Below are 15,960 nucleotides of genomic sequence, written 5' to 3' on the forward strand. Positions count from 1 at the left end.
CCTGCCGCTGCAGCGGAGGCAATTTTGATCCCTGGGTTGGGAAGATTCCCCTGGAGAAGGAAATGGTAATCCATTCAATATTCTTGCCTGGGAAATCCTATGGACAGAAGAGCTTGGTGGGTTATAGTCCATGGGGTCCTAAAGAGTACGACACCACTTAGTGATTAAAACAGCAAGAGGCAGCCTGCCCTCCTTCCTTGAAAGAAATAAGGGGTGGGTTTGTGATGGACAGAGGAGGTGATTGGTGTTTAGTGGCACAGTGAAGTTACCAATCACACTTAGTCTTAAAACCAGAAAGCTGGAGGTGCCTGTTTATCCCTGCCTGCCCCACCTACATTTTAAGTGACAGTTTAAAAAATTATTAGAGAAATATTCAGGCATACAGTAAAGTTGAGAGAATTGTGTAATTAACTCCATGTATCCAGTACTCAGCTTCAGTAATTAGCCGTATGTTTAGGCAGTTTTCTGACCAGTAAATATAATGCCCTGAGAGCTTCATTTCTTTATCTGTATTCAGCTTTTGTCTTTCAAATTTTGGTTCTTGGGGCTTTGGACACTGAAATTGTATTAAAAGAAGGATTTGAGTGAGGAATTTAGTGTTTAGTGTTTAAGCTTTTTCAGCTCTCCACCCTCTCAGGAGAAGCCACTGATTGTAGGGTGCTAGGTGGAATTTGGAAGTATTGTGGGCAAGAGCTGTTTTTCATCGAACAGATCACTGTCCCAATTTCCGTGCCGAAGACCGGCTAAAAACAAAGCTGGGGAACCGACGGGCATCAGGTCAGCTCTTACACCACTGTTTTCTGAATAAGAGCAAATTTACAGAACAGTTTCCTGGTCACGCTCTGGGGAGTATCTCAGTATTTCCCCCTTCATTGTGTATGTCCAGGTCCAGTTTGGGGATGAGCTGTCAATCTTTCTGAGTTTCTAATGCTTGATATTGACTGGATTCTAACCACTTTCCTCGCCCAGAGGTTGCAGAGCACTCCCCTTAGGGGCTCCTGGGGAAAGGAGAAAAGCTGCTGATTTGGAAAAAAGAAGGAACGTTGAACCGGAATTGCGCTCGCCTAGTTTTGTGCCTCGAAAAGCGAGAGTCCCGGGGAATGATTTCCATATGCCCCTCGCTGGTTCTCGCTATAGAAATCTTGGCGTCTCCGGGGATATAAGAAAGTGCAGGAGAGACTTAAACTCGCAGCGGAGAGGCTGAGAATCCAGCACGGAACGCACCATAGCACTTGGTTTGAGGGTTCCTGTTTCCTTAAGTCTAGAAGGCGTAGTGGTTCTTGGTCGTGGTCCCGCCTCCCAACGTGTAGGCCCGGCCGTTCCTCTCGGAATTCCTCCCTCTCTGCCAGCACTGTAGGGAGTCAGTGGGTCCGAGCGCCCGGGACCCGATGCTCGGCTCTCAAAATAGTCGTTGAGAGATGCCCAGCCGAGCACAGCCCCAGTTTTAAGCCGTCTTCAGGTAGAGTCTGTAGACGTTAAGACTGAGGCGGTCAGGGCGTTGTCCTAGGAAACGCAGTTTAAGGGAAGATGTGTTAGTTTCTCGGAGCATCTCTTTGCCCCGCCCTGCGCTCGCTGCTTGGGCGCGGGGCGAGTTCCCAGTGGGCGGGGAACGGAGACCGCTCTTCCCGGAGCCCGGCGGTTTTCCTCGCCTCTGCACCCCTAGGCGGCGCTGCGCTCCTCCGCTCCCGCAGGTCCTCTTTCCCAGACGGCTGCCGAACCTCCGGTCTAGCAAGCCTTGCTCTCAGCCGGCCGGTCCCGGGCAGTTACCGCATTCGGAAGGCGAACGTCGGCTGCTTCTGCACCTCCAGCAGGCAGCGGCGGCCGACCGGCCCTCGGTTTTTTCCTTTTACCACGGCTCGCACTCTCCGGGAGTCCGGAGCATGGTCCCGGGTCACCGCTGGTGGAGCGAGGACGCCGAGAGGGAGGGGGATGGTGGGCTGGAGGGCGGCGGTTCTATGTTTGTGGATTTCCTGCGGCTCTGTAGCGGGGCAGCTCGAATACTCAGTGTCGGAGGAGACCGAACGGGGAGTAGTCGTAGGCAGTGTTGCCCAGGACTTGAGGCTGTCAGCGGCCTCTCTGTCCTTGCGGAACTTTCGCTTCCTTTCCAGCCACGGCGAGACTTACTTCGGGGTTGATCTGGCCAGCGGAAGCTTGGTAGTCCGAGAGCCGGCGGACCGCGAACGGCTGTGCGGGGCCAAAGCTGTCTGCGTCCTGATCTATGAGCTTGTGCTCGAGGACCCGCTAGAGCTGCACAAGGTCCATGTTCACGTTCTGGACATCAACGACAACTCGCCTCACTTCCCTGCCGGCGACGTGCAATTCCATATTCCTGAGTTTCTTATGCCCGGAGCCCGCTTAACTCTCCCTAATGCCGAAGATGCCGATGAGGGAAGCAACGGGTTGCTAAGCTACAGCCTGAGCCCCAGCCGGCACTTTCGCCTGGACATGGGTTCGCGGGTCGACGGCAGCGAATTCCCAGAGCTGGTGTTGGAGAAAGCGTTGGATCGGGAGCAGCGTGCCACCCACCGGCTAGTGCTCACCGCTCGGGACGGCGGGCTGCTAGCGCGCTCCGGTGAGGTACAAGTCACCATCGTCGTGGTGGACACAAACGACAACGCACCTGTATTTGAGCGCTCAGTATACCGCACCAAGGTGCCAGAGACTGCGCCCAGTGGGACTGTGTTATTCCGAGTGCAAGCCTCGGACCCGGATGAAGGCTCCAATGGGGAAATCCGGTACTCCTTAAGCAATAGTACCCAAGCCAAACTGCGACACTACTTCCACGTGCACCCTAGAAATGGGGAAGTGCGGGTCGCTGCTTCTCTAGGTCCTCCTGAAACGCTGTTGGAGGCATACATTGAGGCAAGGGATGAAGGTGCATTCAGTCTAGCCAGCACCGCTAAACTGCTGGTGGAGGTGACTGATGTGAACGATCACGCCCCTGATGTGAACCTTCTCACTCTCTACAGTCCCGTTTCCGAGGACGCCGCCACTGGCACAGTGATTGCTCTCCTTAGTGTAAGGGATGAAGATCTTGGTCCCAATAGTAAAGTCACCTGTAGCATGTACAGTGGAGGCCCCTTTAAGTTGAAGGCTTCCTTTGGCAACTACTACAGCTTGCTGACTGATGGGCCGCTGGACCGGGAGCAAGTCAGTGAATACCAGGTTCTGATCACTGCCTCGGATGGTGGCTCACCTCCACTTAGCACTCTCAGGACACTGACTGTGTCAGTTGCTGATGTGAATGACAACACACCAAGTTTTCCTAAATCGAAACAGGAACTTTTTGTGGCTGAAAACAATGCCCCTGGGGCCTCCCTAGGACATGTGTTTGCCCAGGACCCAGATCTGGGGAAGAATGGCCTTGTCTTCTATGAGCTGTTGGATATTATCTCTGAAGGGCAGGCAGCCTCTAGCTTGGTGGCAGTAGATTCATTCAGTGGGGCCATCACTGCCAAAATTTCCTTTGACTTTGAGCGGCTCAGGGGGTTTCACTTCCAAGTGGAAGCCCGGGATGGTGGCTTTCCTCCCAGAAGTGCAACAGTGACTGTGAACTTGTTTGTGGTAGATAGGAACGACAATGTTCCAGTCATCTTGTTTCCCTTGCCCAAAAATGGCTCTGTCCCAGTGGAAATCGTGCCCCGCTCTGCCAGAACAGGATACTTGATCACAAAAGTGGTAGCAGAAGATGCAGACAGTGGCTCCAATGCTTGGCTTTCCTACTGCATCTTTCAGGCTTCTGACTCAAGCCTTTTCAGAATTTCAGCCAACATGGGAGAGCTCCGTACTGCTCGTTTAGTTCTTCCCACTGATGCAGTTAAACAGAAGGTGGTGGTGGTGGTTCAGGACCATGGAGACCCATCACTTTCCACCTCTGTCACATTGGGTGTGCTGTTGAGCAGCTCTGCCCCTCAGGTCCTTCCAGACTTTGAAGATGGCTGGGAAACAGGAGGGCACCTTTCTGCCCAGAACCTGTATTTAACAATTGCCCTGGCCTGCATTTCCTTTTTATTTCTGGGGTGTTTACTTTTCTTTGTGTGTAGCAAGTTGAGCCGGAGTGCAGGTTGTTGCACTCAGAGCTGCTGTCACTCTCCAGAGGAGCTGAGATATGGAAGCAAGGTGGCTTCGAATCCTTGCATATCATCAGCCACAATAGATGTCACTACAGTTGAAAGACTTTCTCATACTTACCTCTATTGGGCCTCCCTGGGACTTGGTTACGATAATAACAGTTGGCTGTTGCACGGGGAATACACTGCTGCTGACCTGAGAAATCTGGCCTCTGGGGTAGAACTGAATGTGCCAATATCCTGTATCCAGATTCGGAATAGGAAAGGGGATCATGCAAATGTCAATGCCATGGTAAGCATATTTTATGGAATTTGATTCCCTTGACCAGGAGATGGTCACTAGGTGTTTCTAAAATGTTTCTTATATGAGTCTTTAGCAGCATATAATCCATTGACTTGAACACTCCTGCTCAGCATCCCCTGTACTAAGGATTCTGGGAAGATCCAGGTGTTAAAAGAGATCATTTTTGGCCTCAAGGAGGTTACAGTTTATTTTTGAAAAACTAAGGTAAGAAATTCAAACCTATTAAAGAACAATTAAAGTAATACAGTATAAAGTTCTAAAATTGAAAAGAATAAACCACCAAAGTTTCTGGAACAGGTAATAAACAACCTGGGATGTCTTCGAATAATTCCTTTTATGAATTTCTTTAAGGAATTACTTGAAACAAATATCCTTTCATTAGAAAACATATTTTGAGCAACAGATATGTTTAAGGCATTCTGACCTAAGTTGAGAATGAAAATTATGGAAGAATCTTTGCATAATACAAACTTAATACCATGGATGATGAGACATTTACTCAAACCATAACAAATACATGATTTAAACATGATGATAACCTAAAACATGTAAAAATAAATTGTAACAGATACTCAAAGAAGGGAGAGAGAGAACATCTAGACAGGGAAGAGGGAATCAGAGAAGGTTTTGTGATAGAGAAGGCAGTGAATTGGATTGTGAATGCTATACCATTTAATAAAATGCAGCATATTCCCTAGGCTATATTTTACAATGATTACCACTTTGACAAAGTAGTCTTTTTTGATAATGATATTCCAAAACATAGATAATAGTTCCACACAGTATTTGTAAATATATAGAAATAATAAGCATGTCTCAGAACACTTATTTGTACTGACAGAAAGATGATACAGTTGGGTATAGGACTTGACAATCTTTTATTATGTGTTCTTATTGATGCATTTCACAAAGAAGACAGATGCGTAATTGCCATGTCAGAAACATTTGTGTGTTCAAGGTGCACTTCCCATTCAAAGTCCATTCAACTTGGATTTAATTTTCTTATTATTTTAGAAGCCAGTAAACTTTGAAATAAGTAAATACCATGTTAAGATGTAATGTTCCTAAGAAGGCTTCCCTTGTAGCTCAGTCAGTAAAGAGTCTGCCTGCAATGCAGGAGACCCGGCTTTGATTCCTGGGTCAGGAAGATCCCTTGGAGAAGGAAATGGCAACCCACTACAGTATTCTTGCCTGGAGAGTCCCATAGACAGAGGAGCCTGGCAGGTAGTCTGTGGGACTTGACAGTCTGTGGGTTTGCAACAATCGGACATGACTAAGCACATACAGCAGCAGCACCTAAGAAAGATTAAATTATTCAAATACTTCAGTTCATCTATAGTGGCCCTTGGTATTTCAAAACTTTCTAAGTGAAGTGGGAGCAATGGATTAGCAATTTCCCGGTATTTCTTTCTGACTTCTTATAGAGATCATGGATACAAGGGAGGAAGGTATGCAGAAGTTAGGGAAGGGGAACATTTTACCCTACCACTTCAGATAATAAGGGGGAAATTGGGTTATAAGTTACTCTACTTCAAATAATGATGTTAACCACATCTTTATAATTTTGCGTATTTGATATTTACAGCATGATACAATGGAATCCTTTATATACTATATGATTAGTCAATACTTGTTGATGAATAAATGATTCAACTTGTGAATCTATGAATTGAGTGGTAGAGAAAAATTTACTTTTTTACTTTATGTTTATATATAGCTAGCAGTTTAAAGGCCCTTCTAAAATACATTATTTTAATAACTGTTTTCTTCCTTATGATATATAATCATGAAACAACACAATAGGGATTTTCTGGTCTAAAGCTAGCATGAACAACATCAATGCTGTTTTTCTGGGGCTAAACACCAGTCCAGTTTCTGTAGATGACAAAGTGATTAGCAGGAATGCACATAATTACATTGTGAAATTTGCATGAATGGAAATTAAAGTGCAGCTAATTTTAAGGGAGAAAATTGGTGCACAGAATATTAGTATTTCAGGTATCAAAACACAATGTATAAACTCTCCTTCTATTAAGAGAATTCACCATTTCTTTCTTTTTTTCATTGCTTTCTGTAACAAGGAGAGATAAGAATACCAGTAATGTCCATGAAGTTTGAGAATTAGGAATTGTTTGAGAGAAAAATTTTGACTAGACTGCAAAGGAAACATAAGTAAGCATTAGGAAGATCAATGGATCTGAGAGTTAGAAGGAAAATTATCCACTTAGAAGGAAAGAATATAGCTAATAACAGAGGAGTATGTCCCCTGCCACAGAATGTTTAAATTTATGTGAGTGATAAAGTAACAGAGATATATACTATTTAGACATGGAGGACTCTTGTGCCATATCATCCTTCCAGTTGAGCAATCTTTCCATCATCGTTGATATTTTGCTTTATCGGTGGTTCATTGTTAATTTTTATGGGCTGGATATTTCCTTACATATAAAGAAAGTTTACTGTATAAAAACATGGACAAAAATAACTTCTATGAAGCTGGAGTATTTGTAATTCAACACAGGCATTTATCACTTACTTTTTCCTCGAAGTGTATATTGATCCAGTCTTTTGATGCTTTAGAAAAGAATGCTTGTCATGGTGTTCATTGCATGCCTTAAGAACAACTACAGAATTCTAGAAATAAGGTATTTCTTGCTTCAGTTTTAGAAATGATCTATCTTTTGAAAAGCCTGCAATTTCATAATTTTAACTGTGTTCAAATCACACAGAATCATGTTGATGCATATGTACTTATGTTTTGTTCTACTCTAAGCACCTCTCTCTTATTTTAGAGTACATTAGTATAGTTTACAATACTAAAAAAAACAGCTTATTAAATTCAGAAAAAAAAGAAATTCAGGAAAACATTTTATCTGTATCTCTCCTTTGATAATATTTAACAGATGTAAACAAAATTGACTTACTGTGCAACAGCTAAGCAATATGAGTCTCATGTCAATTTTTTTCTGTTAAGATTCTTGATAATTTAATTTTTTAGATGATATCTGTGACATATCTACTTCCTATTAAAAACTGCATTGGCAGTTTTTTAAAGATAGTAAATATTAGTGTCCCAAAAATGCACAACAGCATAAACTGACTTTATTAAAAATTTCACATGAAAATTATATTTTTAACATACCAGTCTAAATTAAACTAAACCAAATTAAAGCAACTTCTCTTTTGCCAGGATCTATGGGGCATAAGATATTAAGTGTCATTTGTTAACAGGATGGTAGCCTATTTTTGGCTTTCTGGGTGTTTTTATTTGCTAACATATATTCCCCAAGTACACTTGCCCATAGGTTAACTGGATATTTCCTTATGTCTATTTTGACTTTGAAGCTGATAACCACACTTTGAAAAACTTTAGAGTGCAGAATCTAAGGAAGCATGCAGGCTATATGAAATATGTTCAGATTCAAATATATGGAGACAGCACCATAGTATTATTTGTATAATATGGAAACCTCAAACTAATGAAAAGGAGAGAAGAGCATCATAACTTGAATAGAAAAGAGAAAAGCAATGCTTTGGGGAGATGTATGAGTGGGAAAGTTTTGACAGTATGTATGATAATGTTAATGACCTATTGATTTTCATTGCCTTCAATATTTGCAGTAATATTTCAGTCTAAATACTCTTTAGCTGGGTTGGGATGAAAGTAGACTGAATTACTAAGAGGTTTTTATATTGCTCAAATGCTTATAATGTGAATATCAGAAATATCATTTGGCAGAATGTCAAATGAATATAGATCACAATCTAGGATTCTGACTAAAGTATGGGAAGTGAAGAATTTATTGGTAAAGATTATTCTTTAAAACCAAAACTTAATGATAAAGGTGGTTACTCACTTTGTTCCCAATTTTAATTGATGAGAAGAGAATGGGTCAAGATATAAATAAGTTACATGTCTCTTTTATACTGCATTCATGAAAAATAATTGGCAATAATAAGGCAAGGATACTGTAGTGGGTTGCCATTTCCTTCTCCAGGAGATCTTCCCGACCCAGGGATTGAACCCAGGTCTCCCATATTGTAGGCAGACACTTTACCATCTGAGCCACCAAGGAAGTCCATGTGAAAAATAATTAGGATAAGAATTTCCTCCTCAATCTTTAAACACAGAAGGTCATTATGTATTCATCTGGGACTTGTCTTAGAATCTAGGGATGAATATGAGATCATATGGTCTTCTGTGCTGCAGAGAAAGAGAAAAGCCTTTCTGTCCCAACTCAAATTGTTGGCTGTTCATAGAGCCATCTGATTGCCATGTACACATACACTATTTTCATAACTGAACTCTATTGACATACCTCAAAAACGTACTCTCTGAATTCAGGTACATTATGCTTACTCTTTGGAATCTTTAAGCAAAGATTACAGCTGTTTTGTTTAGAATCAAAATGATGTTCTTATAAAATAAAAACAACCAATAAAGACATCCTAATAATGTATTCATCACTTGAGATTGGCATGTCATTTTCCTTTCTTTTAAGGATTTGCTATCAAGGTTATGCTGGCCTGATTAAACAAGTTGGAAGTGTTTTTCTTTTTTCCTCTCCTTTCTTTCTAGTCTCTGGTCATGTTAAGATTGGTGACATATCTTTCTCAAATACTTCATAGAATTCACTAAGGATATTCTCTGGGCCTTAAGTTTTCTTTGTAGGAAAGTTTTAAATCATGAAATCACATTTCTTTACTATAAAAGAAATATTAGTAATTTTATTCTTATTTCATTTCTATAAATTCTCTTTTCCAGAAATACATTAATTTTAGCTAGATTTTCAAATATTTAAGCTAAAATATACACTAAATATGGCATAAAGTTTTTTTTATAATGTCCTCTTTGTAATCTTTTAACATTTACAGGATCTGTAGTGATATTCTTCTTTCCAATCCTAATGTTATTGTCAGCTCTCATTTTTCCTGGTTAGACTTGGCAGTCACTTATTATAATAGCCTTTTCAAGGACTAACTAAGTTTTGGGGATTCTCTTTCTTGTATATTTTCTTTCTATTTCATTGACTTCTGCTCTTAACATTATTTACCTTCTCATATTTCTTTATAATCAGTTTGCTATTTGATTTCTAGCTTTTTGTTTTTCAGGTTTTGTTGTTTCTAATGTATGGATTTATGAATTTAAAGCCCCCAAATTTCCACTTAGTACTAGCTGATTCATGTAAATCTTATTTTTAAAATGTTATTTGAAGTATGACATACATAAAAGTTCATATATCATACATGTACACCTTGCTGAATAATCAAAGCCAACACAATCATGCGATCACCATGAAGATAAGGAAGTAGAAGAGCATTACCAGCACCCCAAGCCCACCTCAGCCTCCTCTATCATTGGGCTTCCCTGGTGGCTCAGACAGTAAAGAATCCGCCTGCAATGCAGGAGACCTAGGTTTGATCCCTGGGTTGGGAAGATCCCGGGATAAGGGAATGGCTACCCCCTCCAGTATTCTTGCCCAGAGAATTCCATAAACTGAGGAGCCTGGTGGTTTATAGTCCATGGGGGTTGCAAAGAGTTGGACATGACTGAACCACTAATACCTCATTACTCTCATCTGAAAATATCACTATTATAATGAGTTTCAATGTCATAAAAATAGGATCATATAGTATTCTTATGGTTTTGTGTCTGGCTAATTTAATTCAGTATTATACATGTGGCATTCATCTGGCCTGCTGTGTGTAGCAAGAATCCATCCATTAAACTGCTGTTTATCATGTTGTATGAGTATACCACAATTTATTTATCCATTTTTCTGTTGATGGACATTTTTTTCAAGTTTATTTTTGCTATTATAGACAATTCTGCTATGGATATTTTCCCTATGTCTTTTGGTGCACACGTTAGCATAGCATTTCTGTTAACAGTGTATCTAGTAGTAGGAATTGCTTGTTTATGTAGTATGAGTGTTCTCAACTTTAATAGATACTGCCAGTGGTTTCCCAAATTAGTTGTTTCAAGTTATTCTCCCACCAGCTTAAGAGTTTTAAGTTACTCTGCACAGTTACTCCACATTCTTGAATAATTAGTATTACTAGTATTACCAGCCTTTTACATTTTTATCATTATAGTGGTATGTACTCATATCTCATTTTAAAAATTTAAACTCTAGATTTGAGCTAGGTTTTTTTTTTCATATAGTAAGTGAATATGGAAAGTCTACAAGGTGAGTCTTAAAGTGCTTAGACCATTTGTCCCTTCCTTCCACTATATACTTTTAAAATCAGGTTTATTGGTTGTTTGGGGAAGGCAATGGTAACCCACTTCTGTATTCTTGCCTGGGAAATCCCATGGATAGAGGAGCCTGGAAGACTACAATCCATGGGGTTGTAAAGAGTCAGACATGACTTAATGACTAAACAACAACAACAGCAATTGGTTGTTTGGGAAATGTTGGCTCTCTGAGTTATACAGATCTTCCAAATGTGGACACATTTTATTGTGCAATAAAACTAATATTTATCAATACCACCATTGCTCTCATCAGATGGTCTTTTATTATTGGGAAGCTACAGGCTCACCATGGTAGAGGAAAGTTTTCCAAAATTATAACTGTCACTCAAAATCTTAAATTTTAGTATTTGCAACAAATGCTATCATTCATTTTCCTTGCAGTGAGGGATTCATTTCATTCATTTTAAAGAGAATGTCTGCTCTCTGGTGTTATAAATACCCAGATTCATTTTGTAAATTTCCTGCCTCGGACCTGGAATCAACCATTCCCCAAGGATCCTTCAATTCTTTTTTGTGGGAGATATTATTCAGACATATAATCTGGGTGGTAGGTGTGCTCATTCCTACAGGAATGAGTCAATGTTTCTAGGTATTTTCAGTTACTGAACTAAGGGATATGCATTTTTTAAAAAGTAAAATCACAAATTCATACTAATCTTTCCAATTCAAGTTAAGAACTATAAGGTTTTTAGTTAATTTCATTACTCTTACATTTGTATCTCCTTTCTCTCACCATAAAAATCTTAGTGTTCATTTATATCAACATAATTACTAATTTATTACAACACACTACTCAAAGAACAGACTCAGAAAACAGTACCAGCACTACACCAACAATGTGGTTACAGTAACAGTTTAATGTTTTTGCCATACTTTTCATTTGTAGGCTGCATTTTACTAGGCTTGTACAAATTGTTGTTTAGTTGCTAAGTTGTGTCCAACTCTTTTGCGACCCCACGGATTGTAGCCTGCCAGGCTCCTCTGTCCATGAGATTTCCCAGGCAAGAATAGTGGAGTGGTTTGCCATTTCCTTCTCCAGGGAATCCTCCCTACCTAGGGATCAGACCCATGTCTCCTGCATTGGCAGGCAGATTCTTTACCACTGAGCCATCAAGGAAGCCTCTTGTATAAATTGTCATGTTTTAAAGTATCTTGGAATAGTTCATCTCTGTGTAGTTAAGCCACAAACTACATAGAGTTAGATTCATTTGTTTGAAATTGCTTTCAAAATTAGGGCTTTTTAAGACTAAGTATTTTTGAACCACCTTTGTCCAATTCCCCCTCTTCCCTACCCCTATCTCTGGTAATCACAAATCTGATCTCTTTTTCTATGAGTTTGTTTTTGAAGTATAATTAACCTACAGCACTGTTTTAATTCCTGGTGTACAACATAGTGACTTGATATATCTATATGTTATGAAATGGTCACCATAATAAATCTAGTTACCATTTGTCCCCATACAAAGGTATTATATTATTCCTGACTGTGTTTCCCATAGTGTACATTTTTTACCTGTGACTCATTTATTCTGTATAGCTGAAAGTTTGTACCTCTTAATTTCCCTTGATTTACCTGGTTTACTCATCTCCCACCCTCCTCCCTTCTGGCAACCACTTGTTTCTTCTCTATATCTGTGATTTTGATTCTATTTTGTTTATTCATTGTTTTTTTATATTTGCTTTTCAAATGTAAGTGGAATCATGCAGTTTTTGTTGTTGTCTGACGTATTTCACTTAGCGTAAAAACCTCACAATCCACCCAGATTGTCATGAATGGCAAGATTTTATTCTTTTCTATGACTAATATTCCATTATATATGTGTGTGTGTGTACACACACCACATCTTCTTTATTCCTTCATCTATTGGTGGACACTTAGGTTGCTTCCATATTTTGGATATTAATAGTGATTAATGTCGCAATGAACATAGGGGGTCCATATATCTTTTCAAATTAGTGTTTTCATTTTCTTTAGAAAAGTATCCAGAAGTGGAATTGTTAGGTTATATGGTAGCTCTGTTTTTAATCTTTTGAGGAAACATCATACTGTTTTCCATAATGGTACACCAATTTACATTCCTATGAACAATGCATCAGGGTTCCATTTTCTTCACATGCTCGTGAATACTTATTTCTTATTTGCTGTCTTTTTAATAATAGTCATTCTGACAAGTGTGAGGTGATATCTCAGTGTGGTTTTGATTTGCATTTCCCTGCTGATTAGTGATTTTGAACATCTTTTCTTGTATCTGTTGGCCATCTTCATGTCTTCTTTGGAAAAATACCTATTCAGATCCTCTGCCCATTTTTTAATCAGATCATTTTTTGGATATTGAGTTATATGTGTTCTTTATGTATTTGGATATTAGTCACTTATTGGATATATCATTTGCAGATATTAATATCTTCTCCCATTCAGTAGGTGACTTTTTCATTTTGTCAGTAGATTCCTTTGCTGTGCAAAATGTTTTTAGTTTGGTGTCGTCCCATTTGTTTATCTTTGCTTTATTCATTTCATCTAGATTGTCTGTTTTATTTACATATAATTGTTCATAGTAGTCTCTTGTGATTCTTTGTATTTCTGATATCAGTTGTCACTTTTTTTCATTTCTGATTTTATTTATTTGGCTCCTCTCTTTTTCTTGATGATTCTGGCTAAGCGTTTATCAATTTTGTTTATCTTTTCAAAGAACTAGCTCTTAGTTTCATTCATCTTTCCTATTTTTTTAGACTCTATTCTATTTATTTCTTCTCTGGTCTTTATGATTTCTTTCCTTCTGCTAACTTTGGGTCTTGTTTGTTATTCTTTTATAGTTCCTTTCAGTGTAAGGTTAGGTTTTATTTGAAATTTTTCTTGTTTTCTGAGGTAGGCTTGTATCTCTGTAGAGTTCCCTTTTAGAACTGCTTTTGCTGTGTCCCTTAGATTTTTAGATCACAGTTTCTGTTTTTATTTGTCTCCAGATATTGGTTGATTTAATAGTAACAAACCAATCTTGCATTCTTAGCATAAATGTAGGTCTATTGTGATGTATTATTCTTTTTATATCACTAGATTTAGTTTCTTAACATTTTGCTTAGAATTTTAAAAATGTGTATATGAGAGAAATTGACTTGCAATCTTTCATTCTTATAAAGTTTTTGTCAGGTTTTGATGTCAAAACTATGCTGGTCTCATATAGTAAATTGAGAAGTATTACCTTTTTTCCAGTTCTTTGGAAACTTTGTGTATGTAAATCAGTGGTTTCTTTCCCTCCTGTAAACATTTGGAAGAATTCAGAATGAAGCATTTTTGGACTAGCATTCTCTGCATTAAAGTTTTTAATTATAAATAAATATCTGTTATAGATATGAAACTATACAGATCTTCTGTTTCTAGTTATAACAATTGCTTCATTGTGTTTTTCAATAATTTTGTGCATTCAAATAAATGTGAAAATACATTTATAGAGTGTGGGCTTAATGTTATTTTATAGTATTTCTTCTTATTTTGAAGTCATAGGAACCATATGTTTCTTTTTGTATTGCTAGTGTGGTATTTTTTATTTCTCTTTTTTTTGGATAAGCTTTGCCATAGATGTGTTGGTTTTATTAGGCTTTTCAGTGAGCCATATTTTGACTGCCAGAAAATAAAAAGAAAACATTACCTTTAAATGAGCGCTAGGAAGATGGACAACTGAAGTCTCAATGGAAAAATAAAAGACAGAAAACAATGAAATGACATCTTCAAGGGATTTAAGAAAACCTGAAAAACCTAGAATTTTATACCCAGCAAAAATATCCTTGAAAAGCAAAACCAATACAATATTGTAAAGTAATTAACCTCCAGTTAAAATAAATAAATTTATATTAAAAAAGAAGTAAATAAAAATATTTTCAAATGAAACAAAGTTGAGGAAATGCATCGCAATCAGATCTGCACTGAGGGAAATAGTAAGTGATTTCTTTATGGAAAGTTTTCCATAATTAGAGCTTAATTAGAAGCTCAGAAATATAGGAAGGAAGGAAGGGGAAAAAGAGGGAAGAAGAAGAAGTAAATATTAACTGACTAAAACAATAATAATGCACAGTAGAATTTAAAATAGAAGAAGAACTAAAATATATGAGGACAACAACAAAAATATGGAAAGAGGTAAATGGAATTAAAAGGGTGTAAGGCCATTACATTGTCCTGAAAGTAGTGAAAGTGAAAATTATATTAGACTTTAATAAGTCCAGGATGAATGTTGTATTTTCTAAGAAAATCCATTTAAGATAGTAAAGAAAAGTAGACAATAAGTTAATAGCAGAGAGAAGATGGATAAAAATATACTTAATTAGTCCAAACGAAGGCTAGAAGTAGGGGAAAGGCAAATTAGATAAATACAAGTAGAGATTAAAATCCAGGTATATCAGTAGTTACATTAGATGTAGATAGACTAAACACTCCAATTTAAAAAATGGTCATACTGGTTAGAAATTATACTCCCATATGTCAGCTATCAGAGATACACTTTTACAAAAAGGATAAAAAAAAAAGTGGGAAGTAAAAGAATGGAAAGAGACATACCGTGTAAACACTTATCAAAAGGAAACTGTATAGCTAACTCTAAGGTATCACTTATAGTGGACCTGAAGGCAAGAAGCCTTATAGATATAAATAGGGGCATTCAGTTCAGTTCAGTCACTCAGTTGTGTCCGACTCTTTGCGACCCCATGAATCGCAGCACACCAGGCCTCCCTGGCCATAACCAACTCCCGGAGTTCACTCAGACTCACGCCCATCGAGTCAGTGATGCCATCCAGCCACCTCATCCTCGGTCGTCCCCTTCTCCTGCCCCCAATCCCTCCCAGCATCAGAGTCTTTTCCAATGAGTCAACTCTTCGCATGAGGTGGCCAAAGTACTGGAGTTTCCACTTTAGCATCATTCCTTCCAAAGAAATCCCAGGGCTGATCTCCTTCAGAATGGACTGGTTGGATCTCCTTGCAGTCCAAGGGACTCTCAAGAGTCTTCTCCAACAACACAGTTCAAAAGCATCAATTCTTTGGCGCTCTGCCTTCTTCACCGTCCAACTCTCACATACATACATGACCACAGCAGAAACCACAGCCTTGACTAGACGGACCTTAGTCGGCAAAGTCAAGTCTCTGCTTTTGAATATGCTATCTAGGTTGGTCATAAGTTTTCTTCCAAGGAGTAAGCGTCTTTTAATTTCATGGCTGCAGTCACCATCTGCAGTGATTTTGGAGCCCCCAAAAATAAAGTCTGACACTGTTTCCACTGTTTCCCCATCTATTTCCCATGAAGAGATGGGGCATTATGTAATAATAAAAGGGTTAGTCCATTAGG

At 38.9% G+C, this 15,960-nt stretch overlaps 2 protein-coding genes across 11 annotated transcripts in view; both read left to right on the top strand.

Annotated features, from left to right (window-relative positions):
- The window catches only part of LOC105611202 (protocadherin alpha-2-like), a 179,299-nt gene that overhangs the window by 116,151 nt on the left and 47,188 nt on the right, over positions 1–15,960 (top strand).
- Positions 1–15,960, top strand: part of LOC101122274 (protocadherin alpha-C2) — a 204,419-nt gene that overhangs the window by 108,974 nt on the left and 79,485 nt on the right. For 2 of the 10 annotated variants that reach the window (XM_042250580.2, XM_060416530.1), the window contains exon 1: positions 1,744–4,362. The exons of 7 other annotated variants lie outside the window; for them this stretch is intronic. In XM_042250580.2, the coding sequence (XP_042106514.1) occupies positions 1,930–4,362 (2,433 nt within the window). In that variant the 5' untranslated portion in view covers positions 1,744–1,929. Of the gene's footprint in view, positions 1–1,743; positions 10,544–11,608; positions 14,074–15,960 lie in introns of those variants that run through there. One more of the 10 variants, XR_009600864.1, reaches the window with a different exon arrangement.

The sequence above is a fragment of the Ovis aries genome, chromosome 5, assembly GCF_016772045.2.
Source record: "Ovis aries strain OAR_USU_Benz2616 breed Rambouillet chromosome 5, ARS-UI_Ramb_v3.0, whole genome shotgun sequence".
In the NCBI taxonomy this organism is placed as follows: Eukaryota; Metazoa; Chordata; class Mammalia; order Artiodactyla; family Bovidae; genus Ovis; species Ovis aries.